A 14,209-nucleotide genomic window follows, 5' to 3' on the forward strand; every position below is an offset into this window, starting at 1 on the left:
GTGTACTTTTTTAAGATTCCACATGTAAGTGATAACATATGATATTGGTGTTTCACTGTCTGGCTAACTTCACTTAGCATGATAATTTCTAGGTCCATCCATGTTGTCACAAATGCTGTTGTTTTTTTGCTTTTAATGGCTGAGTAATATTCCATTGCGTATGTGTACCACATCTTTATCCCCTCCTCTGTCAGTGGACATTTAGGTTGCTTCCATGTCTTGTATAGAGTGCTGCAATGAACATTGGAGCATATGTATCTTTTCAAGTCATGGTTTTCTCTGGATAGATGCCCAGGAGTGGGATTTGCAGCATTTATTCTTGTAACCTGAGTTATTCCGTAAATTTGGAAAACTGGATAAAGGGCCGGGTAGTAAAAATCGTGGCTTTTTTGGGCCATACACAGTCTCTGTCACATCCTCTGTGTGTGTGTGTGTGTGTGTGTGTCCAGCCTTAGAAATATCATATCATTTTTAGCTCCATAGGCTGTACAAAAATAGGCCATGAGTCAAATCCAATACCTAAATACTTCTGAAATGAAATGTCAAAGCATGTTTTAAAATTTATACCAGTTCCCTGGTAGGAGCAGACTCTTGTGAAGGTGGCAATCTAATTGTAGTTTGCTGTTATTCCTCTACTTAACAACTCCAGTCTTTTCTCATCTGTACCAAAAGGCTGCTGGGGATACGTGGATTCTTAGGGTTTAGCAAATCCCAGGGAAGTGATGTAGCTGACTTCATTTTTTAAATATAAATTATATTATATATGCATATATATGTTTTTATTTATGTTATTGGTCTTTAAAAAAGTGGAAACTATATCCTAAGAAGTCAGTTCAGGTTAGCTGAGGTAGAGAAATACAGTAGGTGATGGAGGCAAGGAATGGAAGCAAAAAGGGAAAGATAAAGTAGTCCGTTAAAACCCGTGTTGGAGGTCCTGTTATGGCTCATTCGTTAGGAACCCAACTAGACACAGGTTCATCCCTGGCACTGCTCAGTGGGTTAAGGATCTGGCTTTGCCGTGAGCTGGCTTGTAGGTCACAGGTGCAGCTCGGATCTGGCATTGCCTGGCTGTGGTGTAGGCTGACAGCCGTGGCTCCAGTTCATCCCTACCTTGGGAATTTCCATATGCCAAAGGTGCGGCCCTTAAAAGAAAAATAAACTAAAATTAATACTTAAGACAGTGCAATTGTGCGTTTATGTAAAAATCACATCTTTACACATAAAGAATTGAGAAATTTTCTGGTTTGCTTATTTAATATTTTTCAAAACACTTTTTTAAGTGTGGCATTTATTGTGATTTTTTTTTTTTTCTCATTGGTTGCTTGTATTTGATATTTGTATAATGAACATAGTTTACTTGGGTTTTTTTGGGTTTTTTTTGGCTGTTCCCACAGCATGAGAAAATTCTAGGACCAGGAGTTAAACTGGAGCCATAGTGGTGACAAGACCAGATCATTAAAAGATAGGCCACCAGGGAATTCCTGGTTTTGCTTATTTTAAATGTTAAACTTAGATATTTCACTTTGAACCTCTAAAGAATTTAGCAGGACTCTTGTGATCTTTAAAACTGTTTTTTCATTTCTTTCTTCCTTTCTGCCTGCCTTTCTTTCTTCCTTCCTTCCTTTCCTTTCGCTTTTTAGAGCCACACCTGCAGCATATGGAAGTTGGCAGGTTAGGGGTTGAATCAGAGCTGCAGTATTGCAGGATCTGAGCCATGTCTGTGACCTACACCACAGCTCCTGGCAACGCCGGATCTTTAACCCGCTGAGCGAGGGATCAAACCCACAACCTCATGGTTCATAGTCGTATTCGTTTCCACTGCGCCACGACGGAAACTCCTGATCTTTAAAATTTTTTAGTAATGGAATCATCTTAAGAGGATATATTAGGTGGCTCAGATTTAATCTTATTTGTGGTCTAAGGAGGACTCATCTTTTTACTGTTTAATAGTACCATTTTTTCATCATTCATTAGGGTTATGCGTATACGTTTATCACAGAAGATCAAGCTCGGTATGCCGGTGACATAATTAAAGCCCTTGAATTGTCAGGGACTGCAGTGCCTCCTGATCTCGAGAAACTCTGGAGTGATTTCAAAGATCAACAGAAAGCTGTGAGTTTTTTTTAACTCCCCTTATTTTTACCCAAATCATTATTGTATTCTAAACTTTGAATATTGAATACTTGTAAATCTCTTTAGAACAGGAGAGGAAAGAAAAGCAAACAAAACCTCTTTTTATTCTTCTTAGTATTTTTTGTTGTCTGCATAGTGTTCTTTTTTTTTTTGTATGTTAGATGAAGTATTTTTGTTATATTTACCACCTTGAAAAACATTTAATTGCCATAAATTCCTAAAGATTAAAGTTCTGTTACTATGTAATTAACTTTTTTGTTTTTCCTTGAAAGGAAGGGAAAATAATTAAAAAGAGTAGTGGGTTCTCTGGTAAGGGATTCAAGTTTGATGAAACAGAACAAGCTTTGGCTAATGAGAGAAAGAAGTTACAAAAAGCTGCTCTTGGTTTGCAAGATTCAGATGATGAGGATGCTGCAGTTGATGTAAGTATCGTTGTTCTAAGCGTTATCCTTACTAATTGAAGCAGTTCTTTTTGTACTAGAGATGTTGCTGTGGGCAAATTATTGGAAACTGTCAGTGTGTACCCTTCTCAGTTTTTTTCTGTGTATACATACCCACATATGCCCATATTTTTCTTTTTTCGTAAAAATGAGATCATACAGCTTTATGTTGAAATCTTCCCATTTTAGTAAATTTGCTCTTTTGCTATTCTTGATGGCTACATAATATTTCATTACATGGATGTTCCACAGTTTAATGAATCATATCTCTGTTTTCGAATCAAATCCCTCTTCCATTATTTGGAATATACTTTCCTTCATTGCTCATCCTTGAACATTTAACCCTGCACATTCATCAGCTTAAGTCTTGAGGATGAGTATATAAATGGAATGACTAGACGAAAAGGTGTATCTGATTTGGTCTTAAAACGTTGTCGGGTGTTCTCCTCAAAGGTGACTACTCCCTGTAGTGATGTCCAAGAATGCCTGACTTCCTGTGTCTTTAACAACATTGGTACTGATAATTGGGGGTTTTTTTTGTTTTTTGTTTTTGTTTTTCTTTTACACTCAATTGTTACTAATAATAATAGTCATCATTTATTGATTGTTACTAAGTGCCATGCCCTGTGCCAAGTGCTTTACAAGGATTATTTCATATGCTTCCTCACAATAGCCAGACAAGCGGATACACAGAGTGTTCCCATTTTATAGTTGAGGAGACTGGGGCTTAGAAAGAAATAACAGCTCTTCCAGATTGGCATGGCTGTCATGGGGAGGAGCTGGGACCTATACCTCTTCTCTTCTTACTTCAAGACCCATGTTCTTAGCTTATGGCATTATTTGTAACCCAGTGAAAATGGACCCTGAGAACTTAGGAAGTTAAGGGTTTCACAGAGTATTCTTTGGTACCCTAACCCCAGGAGCTTAAGCTTTAGATGTTTTCATTATAAAATAATTTTGGAACATCTACCTAGTATATACCACTTTTTTTTTTTTTTTTTTTTACATTCCATATTGGGCTTTATTTCAGAACTCAGTTTTAGAAATCAGGAATTCAGCCTGATCTTGTCATTGGAGGAAATGACTGCACTGGCCATTAAGCACAACCAGAAGCAAGGTCTCCTCTTAACTCTAGGCCATTTCATTCTAGTACACCATACTGGTTTCAAATTCAGTTAAGTCATTGTTTTAGTTACCTGTTATGGTATAACAAATCAGACCAAAAGTTAGCGGGTTAAAACAGTGAACATTTGGAGTTCCCTTGTGGTAGAGCAGGTTATGGATTGGGCGATGTCACTGCAGAGAGTCTGCTGCTGTGGTGCGGGTTTGATCCTTGGCCCAGGAACTTCCACATGCCGTGTATGTGGCCACAGGAACCCCAAACCAGTGCATTTAATATCTCATGCTTTTTGAGGGTTAGGAAATCAGGAACAGTTGAGACAGGTAGTTTGGTTTTTTTTTTTTGCTTAGGATCTCATGAAGTTGTAGGCAAGCTCTTGCCCCAGGTCACAGTTACCTGAAGGTTTCACTGATGCAAGACTCTCTCTTCCAAAATGGACCACTCACTTTGATGTTGGCAGGAAGCCTCTGTTCTTTGATTTGCCTTTGTTTCCTTACAGCAAGGTAACTGGCTCCCCTAGATGGAGTGATCCAGGAGAGAGCAAAGAGGAAGGCTTAGTACCTTTTACGACTGTGACTCTGAAGTTAACATCCTGGCTTTTCCCCTTTATTTTGCCTGTTAGAAGGAAGTCGCTAAGTCCAGCCCACACTCAAGAGACTCCAACTCTTGGAGGGAAGAGTAGTAAAGAATTTGTGGCCTTGTTTTTAAAATTTTTATAAAAAGTTGGAACAAGAATAAAGTGAATAACATCAAAAGTAAAGTTACGTCTGTCAACTAGCACCATATACACACCCCATTCTTTTTTTTTTTTGTATTTTGCCTTTTCTAGGGCTGCTCCCGAGGCACCTGGAGGTTCCCAGGCTAGGGGTCTAATCAGAGCTGTAGCTGCCGGCCTACACCACAGCCACAGCAATGCGGGATCTGAGCTGCGTCTGCAACCTACACCACAGCTCACGGCAATGCCGGATCCTTAACCCACTGAGCAAGGGCAGGGACCGAACCCGCAACCTCATGGTTCCTAGTCGGATTCATTAACCACTGAGCCACTACGAGAACTCCTTACACACCCCATTCTTTTTTTTCTTTTTTTTTTTGGTTTTTTGTTTGTTGTTGTTGCTATTTCTTGGGCCGCTCCCGCGGCATATGGAGGTTCCCAGGCTAGGGGTCGAATCAGAGCTGTAGCCTCTGGCCTACGCCAGAGCCATAGCAACGCAGGATCCGAGCCGTGTCTGCAACCTACACCACAGCTCACGGCAACGCCGGATCGTTAACCCACTGAGCAAGGGCAGGGACCGAACCCGCAACTTCATGGTTCCTAGTCGGATTCGTTAACCACTGCGCCACAACGGGAACTCCAGGTCTTTCTAATTTAATTTAATTTTAAACCCTGAGAAAGCTTTTTAACATTAGCCTGATTCATTAGTATGTGAAGGGTTTGTATCTTTTAGTTGTAGTATCAGTAGTCACTTTGGGGCAGAAGGCATTTTTAAAAGAAAATGCGAATAGCTTCTGAAATAGTTGTGGAGAACCTGAGGATTACACATTAGCAGTAGGACTCATGTGACTCCTGGAAAACCAAGATTTTTTCAGCATTGCTCTTGCTTTCTTTCCTTTTTTGGTTCAAAGGAATAAAACATAAATCCATTTTTTTTTATGATTCTCTTAACCTCTTTTTTAGGTAAATCCAATTGCATGCTTTAGAAACATGTTTTATCATTTCCCCCTGAGAACCATTGGCTATACTTTTAGTTGTCCACTGGCCTTGTGTTATTACCCTTCTTCCAGCCTCTTTCATGGAGTGTATGTGATTTGGTCTTAAAGCCTGGGCCCTGGAGCAACTCAGCTCCATCATGTTGGCTGCTCTGTCTTGACAGCACACATTCTTCATTTACTGAATTGGGATTGTTTTCTGTACCACTCAGGAGTCTACTGAAGTGGTTCTTGCAGATTTACATCTCTGTTTCCTTCCTTCCTTCTTTCCTTCCTTCCTTCCTTCCTCCCTCCCAACCCCGTCCCCCCATTCTTTTGCCATAGCCATTTGATTTTTAACAATGAAGTTTGTCACCCTTAACAGATAACTGAAATATTTTCCCATTGATCTGTGTGGTTGAATTAACAAATATGATTCTCTGATTCTAGTCTTTCGGTAGAAGTATTCTTTACTGATTTCTGTAGATATACATAATTTTTTTTTAATTAAAAATTTTTTATTGTAGTTGATTTACAATGTTCTGCCTAAATTGGTATTTTTAATTCAGTTTTTACTAATCCTGTTCTTCTTGTTTAGATTGATGAGCAAATTGAAAGCATGTTTAATTCCAAGAAGAGAGTGAAGGATATGGCTGCTCCTGGAACATCTAGTGTTCCTGCTCCAACTGCAGGAAACGCTGAGAAGTTGGAAATTGCAAAGAGATTGGCTCTTAGAATCAATGCTCAGAAGAATTTGGGCATTGAGTCTCAGGTATTAAGTAATTTGTTCCAAGTCTCAGTAATTTTTTTTTTTTTTTTTTGCTTTTTAGGGCCACACCCATGGCATATGAAAGTTCACAGGCTAGGGGCCAAATTGGAGCTGCAGCTGCCAGCCTACACCACAGCCACAGCAACACAGGATCTGAGCCACGTCTTCGACCTACACTGGATCCTTAACCCACTGAGTGAGGCCACGGTCAAACCCATGTTCTCCTGGATGCTAGTCTGGTTCCTTAAAAAGCCACAATGGGAACTCCCGAGTCTTAGTCATTTTTTTAAGTTCTTTAAGTGATTTTTAGAAATTATGTTAGCACAAGTGAATATGAAGTTGTTTTAGACGTTGATTTAGTAAGGATTTAACATTATTTTGAGTACAGAATTCTTTAAATATTGTGTTTGGATGATTTCTCTAGTATTAATTAACTAAGGTCTTAAAATGCCTATTCTGGAGGACCTTACTATTAAAAGCATATTAGCCATGGGTAATTTTATAAAATAGTATTCTGACTGATCTTAACAAGATCTTAAAGAAATAACTGGCTTGTTCTTTCTTGTTCTGTTTTTATTGAGTGGGTTATTGGGCACACCACCAATTCCGTGAAAGTACAAACACTCAGTTACATAACTCTAACCTGGGTTTAGACAGTGGGAAAAAATGTGTTTTTCTCTTGAGAGTTTGCTGGTTAACTTAGTTTTTAACTAAGGGTAAATTTTCATAGCTTTTCCAAGGAACAGTTTGTTAGTTTTGACAATATTTTGAAGATTTTGAGAGTTTGTCCGGGAGTCTGTACAGATTACGGTCTGCAGCACCCAAGCGGGATGGTCAAGCTAGAGGTCAGTGGATTGACCCAGTAAGGCAGCCGCAGTCAGGGCGCAGAGCCTCGGGTCTCTGCATCTGTTTTGTTTAGCTGGTGAGTTACTATGAAATGTTTACCGTACTCAAGCCTGTGCCGCCTCTGAAAATAGGGACGCGACATCCAACCTAACGTTCTCTTGGATTGTGGCTGCTATTGATGAAATTAAATGGCTGTACCTTTTCACTGTTTTGGAAGAGCTTGAGGTGTGAGCATGTATCATAGAATTACTTCTGCATTAGGCACATAGTAAAATTAAGTTCAGGGTTTAAAAAAAGTTTTGAATAAGTCATTTACTATAATTTGTTCAATATTGAGTTGGTCCATCGAGGGAGGAGAAGTTCAGAGGTGGTAGTGGACAAAGATTCTGATTTCCGGGAAAGTCCGTGGAGCTGCAAAGTATGTAAGTGATTTTAGAAATATACTATGTTTGACATTGAGTTACCTGCAGGAAATGCTGAGGAATTATGATTCAGTAGAATTTTTAATGTGGAGTTGAGTATCCTTTAGTGTTCTCTTCAAAATACGGGAGATATATTAAACTATTGTAATTATATGCTGCTGAATTTGGACATATGGGTAGGACTCTACATTGGAAAGATACTTATAGTTACTGGCTTTCCAGAGAATAATTTATGGTCGGATCACTGGTCTTATCTCTGCCATCATTTGAGATTTGACTGTAGATCTTCTTTAACTGCAGGATGTGATGCAACAGGCCACCAATGCAATTCTCAGAGGTGGCACCATCCTGGCTCCCACTGTATCTGCAAAAACCATTGCAGAGCAACTTGCTGAAAAGATCAATGCCAAGCTCAATTACGTGCCTTTGGAGAAACAAGAGGAGGAAAGACAAGATGGTGGACAGAATGAATCTTTTAAGAGATATGAAGAAGAATTAGAGATTAATGACTTCCCACAGGTAAGTAACAGATTTAAACTTTTTTTTTGTAAAGTAGAAACTTCTGCTTTTCTTTTCTTTTGGGGTCGGGGGCATACTTGTGGCATATGGAAGTTCTTTGTCCAGGGATTGGTCAAACCTACACCACAGCTGTGACTCAGGCCCCTGCAACAACAATGCTCAATTCTTTTTATTTATTTTTTATTTTTTTTATTTTTTTTCGTTTTATGGCTGTACCTGCGGCATATGGAAGTTCCCAGACTGGGGTTGAATTGGAGCTGTAGCTTCCAGCCTACACCACAGCCACAGCAATAGCAATGCCAGATCCAAGCTGAGTCTGTGACTTACACCACAGCTTATGGCAACACTGGATCCTTAACCCACTGAGAGAGGCCAGGGATGGAACCCATGTCCTCATGGATACTAGTTGGGCTCATTACTGCTGAACCACAATGGGAACTTCCACTGCTGAATTCTTAACCTTCTGGGCCCAAAAGAACACCACTCCTCCTTTTTTTCTAGGAGCAAAAATACCTTCTTTATTTTATTTTATTTTTTTGCACATTTTAAATTTATTTCTGTTAAATGAACTTTATGTCACAATATCCGCTCTGTGTCTCATTTCAGTATCAGAGCCTGCTTAAAATCAAAATATGAGGGCATCACCTTTTCTTTTTTAATATTACTCAAGGAATTTTATTACATTTATAGTTGTACAGTGATCATCACGACTCGATTTTATAGCATTTCCATCCCAAACCCCCAGTGCATCTTCCCACCCCCCAACCTGTCTCCTTTGGAAACTGTAAGTTTTTCAAAATCTGTGAGTCAGTGTCTGTTCTGCAAAGAAGTTCATTCTGTCCTTTTTTCAGATTCCACATGTAAGTGATAGCATTTGATGTTGGTGTCTCATTGTCTGAATGACTTCACTTAGCATGGTAATTTCTAGGTCCACCCATGTTGATAAAAATGCCGTTATTTTGTTCCTTTTAATGGCTGAGTAATATTCTATCATGTATATGATCCACTCCTGTGTCGATGGACATTTAGATTGTTTCCATGTATTGTATAGAGTGCTGCAATGAACATTGGAGTACATGTGTCTTTTTGAGTCATGGTTTTCTCTGGATAGATGCCCAAGAGTGGGATTGCTGGATCAAATGGTAGTTCCATGTTTAGTTTTCTGAGGAATTGCCATACTGTTTTCCACAGAGGTTGCACCAATTTACAATCCCACCAACAGTGTAATAGGGTTACTTTTTCTCCTCACCCTCTCCAGCACTTAACTGTTCGTAGACTTTTTGGTGATGGCCATTCTGGCTGGTGTAAGGTGGTACCCTCATTGTGGTTTTGATGTGCATTTCTCTAACAATGAGTGATGTTGAACATCTTTTCATGTGCTTTTTGACCATCTGTTTGTCTTCTTTGGAGAACTGTCTGTTTAGATCTTCTGCCCATTTTTTAATGGGGTTGTTCATTTTTTGGTATTGAGCTACAGAAGGTGTTTATAAGTTTTGGAGATGAATCCCTTGTCCGTCGATTCATTTGCAAATATTTTCTCCCATTCTTGGGTTATCTTTTTGTTTTGTTTAGGGTTTCCTTTGCTGTGCAGAAACTTTTATGTTTAGTTAACTCCCATTTGTTTATTTTTGTTTTTACTGTCATTAGTCTAAGAGGTGGTTCTGTGAAGATGTTTTTGTCATTTATGTCGGAGTGTGTTTGGCCTGTGTTTCCCTCTGAGAGTTTAACAGTATTTGGTCTTATATCTAGATCTTTAGTCCATTTTGAGTTTCTTTTTGTGCATGGTGTTAGGGAGTGTTCTAATTTCATTCTTTTTCATGTGACTGTCCAGTTTTCCCAGCACCACTTATTGAACAGGCTGTCCTTTCTCCATTGTATATTCTTGCCTCCTTTGTCATAGATTAGTTGACTGTAGGTGCATGGGAAAAATACCTTCTTTAATCCCATGAAGTTTTTTTTTTCCGTTAATAATATATTTTAATTAGATGAATATATGCAAAACATTATCATTTCAACAAGTTCTCAATATAAACATCATTCTCAAGGTATTTTTAATGTTTTTAATACATGCATCTTAATCCGGCTTGTATTTTATATTTACGGTGTATTTTAGTTTGGATCTGCCATATTTCAGATGCTGCCTTTTTGGATAGAACAAGTGCTACTACGTCTCCCCCCACTTCCCCCGTCCCAGCCATTCCCATGGCATATGAAAGCTCCTTGCATCTGAGCCACAGCAGTGACAACACTGAGTCCTTAACTGCTAGGCCACCAGAGAACTCCGCCCCTTTTAAAACTGAAATACAGTTGATTTACAGTGTTTTGTTCATTTCTAGTGTACAGCAGAGTGATTCAGTTACACATATACATGTATATATATGTGTATATATGTATAACATTCTTTTTCATATTCTTTTCCATTATGGTAAAACCCAGGGACTTTTTTCTTTGGTTTTTTGGATTTGTTTTAGGGCCGCATCTGTGCATATGGAAGTTCCCAGAACAGGAGTGGAGTTGGAGCTGAGCTGCTGGCCTACATCATAGCCACACTGGATCATAGCCTTGTCTGCGACCTCCATAGTAGTTCCGGATCCGTAACCCATTGAGTGAGGCCAGGGCTTGAACCACCATCCTCATGGATACTAGTTGGGTTCATAACCCACTGAGCCACAATGGGAACTCCCCCCAGGGACATTTTAAGAGCTACTTTACTTTTTAATCTAGATGGGGAGACAGCACATTTTTATGAATATGCTCTAGGTGCATTAGGAATCTAAATCTGTGATGAAGGTGTTAATTATAATCTTAATATTGACCATAACATGATTTAGTTAACCCATTCTTTGTTCATCAGGTTTTTTTTTTTATTCTGTTGTAAAGTGACTTTTTTTTTTCCCCACTTTTTTTCATAGACTGCTAGGTGGAAAGTTACTTCTAAGGAAGCTCTGCAGAGAATCAGTGAATATTCTGAAGCCGCAATTACAATCAGAGGAACATACTTCCCCCCTGGCAAAGAACCCAAGGAAGGAGAGCGGAAAATTTACTTGGCAATTGAAAGTATGTACTGTTGGTTCTGTTTAGTCTTGGGTAAGATCACAGTTGATATAGATGTATTAGACACAGGGAGAATATGAGGTGAGTTCTAGTGAGGGCTGAAAATAAGGAACATCTATAAGAAAAAAAATAGTTTCATCTCTCACTTGCAGTATTTATTTAGACATGTAGTACGTATACCGAGGTGAATGAGCTGTGTTTGAGACCCTTTCGTTTTTGACAATTCAGTCAAATTTGAAAATTACTCTAAAAGAAAACTTTTTTTTAAGAAAACATTATTTTGGGGACTGGTCTGTTTATGCTTCTAGTTAAGTAGAACATTCTTGCCGAAGTGTAGATGAGGAAGTAAATCAACTGTATCAGTCTGCTTCATGTTTATCCGTGCATGTGTTGCTTTTGATTTTATGCCTATAAGTTCATACATATATTTTTTAAAAATTGGACAATGAATACCACAGCTCAGAGAGTATTAATGCGTTGTCTAAGAGTGATTAGGTATGCCTTTTAACCTTATTTCTTTTGAATGAATTCAAAAGACAGTTTCCATTTTGATTTTTTTCCTAAATCTGTTAGCTACTGCATTGTAGGACAACTTGTCTCCCTTTATTTATATTTAATTTGAACATTTTTTTCAAATTTTGTGGCTGCACCTGTGACGTAGGTAACTTCCTGGGCTAGGAGTTGAGTCTGAGTCATAGCTGCAGCAGCACCAGATCCTTTAACCCACTGCACTGGGCTGGGGATTGAACCCATGCCTCCACAGCAACCTGAGCCCCTACAGTTGGCTTCTTAACCCACTTCCAGATCCAAGCCACATCTGTGACCTACACCACAGCTTATGGCAATGCTGGATCCCCAGCCCACTGCATGGAGTCAGGGATCTAGGCAGATTCTTTTCCACTGAGCCATAATGGGAACTCCTGGTCACTTCTTTCCACTGTCAACTTGTACTTAGAAAGTAACATCTCATTTTTATAATCTAAGCAAGCTTTTTTCCCCAGTAAAAAGATAACATTGTTAGAAATGAAGCTTGAGAATTATAGAGGCATAAAGATGCTAAGAGCCAGAGGAGATTGGTAATTAAAATGACCTAAAGCTTTTTGAATTTTTCATAGATGATTAGATTTTAAACAATCTTTTAGTCTTTGAAACTCCATTCAAGTTAGCTGTACACTAATAGGACGAAAGCAGGTGTTGGAACGAACTAGTCTCATCTGTTTCTAGTTCTGTAATTGGAGAGAGCCTGCTGCCTGGCTCCTTGATGGCTCTGTTTGGCTCAGCAGCTCCAGGCCTCCCACAAGGCAGCAGGAAGGAGAACAGGAAGGACATGTGTGCCTAGCCAGCCTGGATAACTTTCATGACAGCTTAAAAACATATGTAACCTATTACCTAAAGAAGCTGTGTAGGTCAAAATTTTAAACTGGTCCAAATGGTCAGGGTCTAACTAATGCAGGAAAATGCCTCCTCTTTTTGGATCTAGGTGAGAGTATCATTTTCCTTCTTTATATTTATATATATATTTCTTGTCTTTTTCTATGGTTGCACCCTCGGCATATGGAGGTTTCCAGGCTAGGGGTCTAATCAGAGCCGTAGCCACCAGCCTACGCCAGAGCCACAGCAACATGCAATCTGAGCTGTGTCTGCAACCTGCACCACAGCTCATGGCAATGCCGGATCCTTAACCCACTGAACGAGGCCAGAGATCGAACCTGCCACTTCATGGTTCCTAGTGGGATTCTTTAACCACTGAGCCACGACAGGAACTCTCATATTCCTTCTTTTTAAAACAATACAGAATATCAGCAAGTTTCATACCAACTCAGGCTAAGTAGCCTATTTTCCTCCTCAATTTCATTTTTAAATTGAAATGAATTTCATTCTGGCTTGGCTCTTGATTCTACCCTTACCTTTGCATTCACCCACCTCGTTTCTTTTCCAGCATCCACAGCTTTAAAGGATTGTGGTCAGTGGCTGGTGGAGGTGTATGACTTCGATTAGCTTTGTTGCTGTGCCTTTACCGCTGCACTCAGGCCTTTTCCTTACTGTTGTTAAATCGTTTCTTATTCCTTCTCCTCCTCTTTCTCTACTTCCTCCTCTTCTTCCTGGTTCTCCTCCTTCTCCCTTTTCTCATTCCCTTTCTCTTCCTCCTATTCTCTCTCTCCTACTTGTCCCTTCCTCCTTTCCATTGCATTCTGTGGGTTTGAAAACGTTAGATCTAATGGGGAGGGATTTTTCCCATTTCTTATGAATTGTTTTCCTTATTGGATTTTCTTATACAGAATGATAAAAACATAGTTCTCTACATTGCATCCCTAGTTCTTCTTGTATTCTCTGGCATTTCTCCTAGTCCTTATTTTCTAGTCTACTTCTTTGGTCCAGGTCTTTTTCTTTTATAAGTGTGCACTGTGCTACCTCTGTAGACTTAGCTACTCCCTGGCATTGTCCCCTCCCCTGGCTTCAAATTCCTCCACCCCTACCGTTGATGGCCCTCTGACCTCTCTCTCTCCTCTCCTTCCAGTCCTTGTTTCCATTGGCCTTTACGACATCGCCAAGTGGATGTCCCATGAGCACCTCCACTACCGTGGTCTCAGAATTGAATTTCATCCAGCATCACGGCGAATAATAACACCTCTTCTTGGATTGAATCTCTTTATTACCTCTCACTTTCTTTACATGCTTTTCAACTCAGCGTTTTACTGTGTTCCTCCTCTTCACTGTTCACAGCTAGTCAGAAAAAATATCTTGTCCATTGCACCTCAGAATTGTGCTTTCAAGATGTATGAACACCATCCTATGAGGGCTTTGAAGGAAAAAACACTTAACCCTGTTTGGAGAAGTTAGGGAAAGAGTCTTGGAAGAAGTGATATTTACACGTCGCCCTGATAAACTGCTTTCTCCCTACTCATCTTGCCTTGATAGCTTTACCCGTTTGTTTTTCTAGTAGTCTACCAGGTCATAAAGAGCATGAATGAGGAGTTCTTCTGTGGCTCAGTGGGTTAAGGGCCTAGCATTGTTACTGCTCTGGCACAGGCTCAATCCCTGGCCCAGGAACTTCCACATCCCATGGATGCAGCCACAAAAAAAAAAAAAAAAAGAAAGAAAAGCAAGAGAGAGAGCATGAATGAGTTCTTTGTATAATGCGTCTCTTACAGTATATCATACTCGGTGGTACTTAATCTTTCTTTCTTTCTTGCTCTGTTTGTTTTACTGTTGTTGC

The 14,209-nt window shown here is 39.5% G+C and overlaps 1 protein-coding gene across 3 annotated transcripts in view; it reads left to right on the plus strand.

The window, feature by feature from the left end:
• DDX46 (DEAD-box helicase 46) overlaps positions 1-14,209 on the plus strand; it is a 55,915-nt gene that overhangs the window by 38,804 nt on the left and 2,902 nt on the right. For 2 of the 3 annotated variants that reach the window (XM_047778658.1, XM_047778660.1), the window contains exons 17-21: positions 1,975-2,112; positions 2,406-2,555; positions 5,981-6,157; positions 7,720-7,938; positions 10,851-10,995. In XM_047778658.1, the coding sequence (XP_047634614.1) occupies positions 1,975-2,112; positions 2,406-2,555; positions 5,981-6,157; positions 7,720-7,938; positions 10,851-10,995 (829 nt within the window). The remainder of the gene's footprint in view (positions 1-1,974; positions 2,113-2,405; positions 2,556-5,980; positions 6,158-7,719; positions 7,939-10,850; positions 10,996-14,209) is intronic. The other variant, XM_047778659.1, reaches the window with a different exon arrangement.

The sequence above is a fragment of the Phacochoerus africanus genome, chromosome 4, assembly GCF_016906955.1.
Source record: "Phacochoerus africanus isolate WHEZ1 chromosome 4, ROS_Pafr_v1, whole genome shotgun sequence".
Taxonomy (NCBI): domain Eukaryota; kingdom Metazoa; phylum Chordata; class Mammalia; order Artiodactyla; family Suidae; genus Phacochoerus; species Phacochoerus africanus.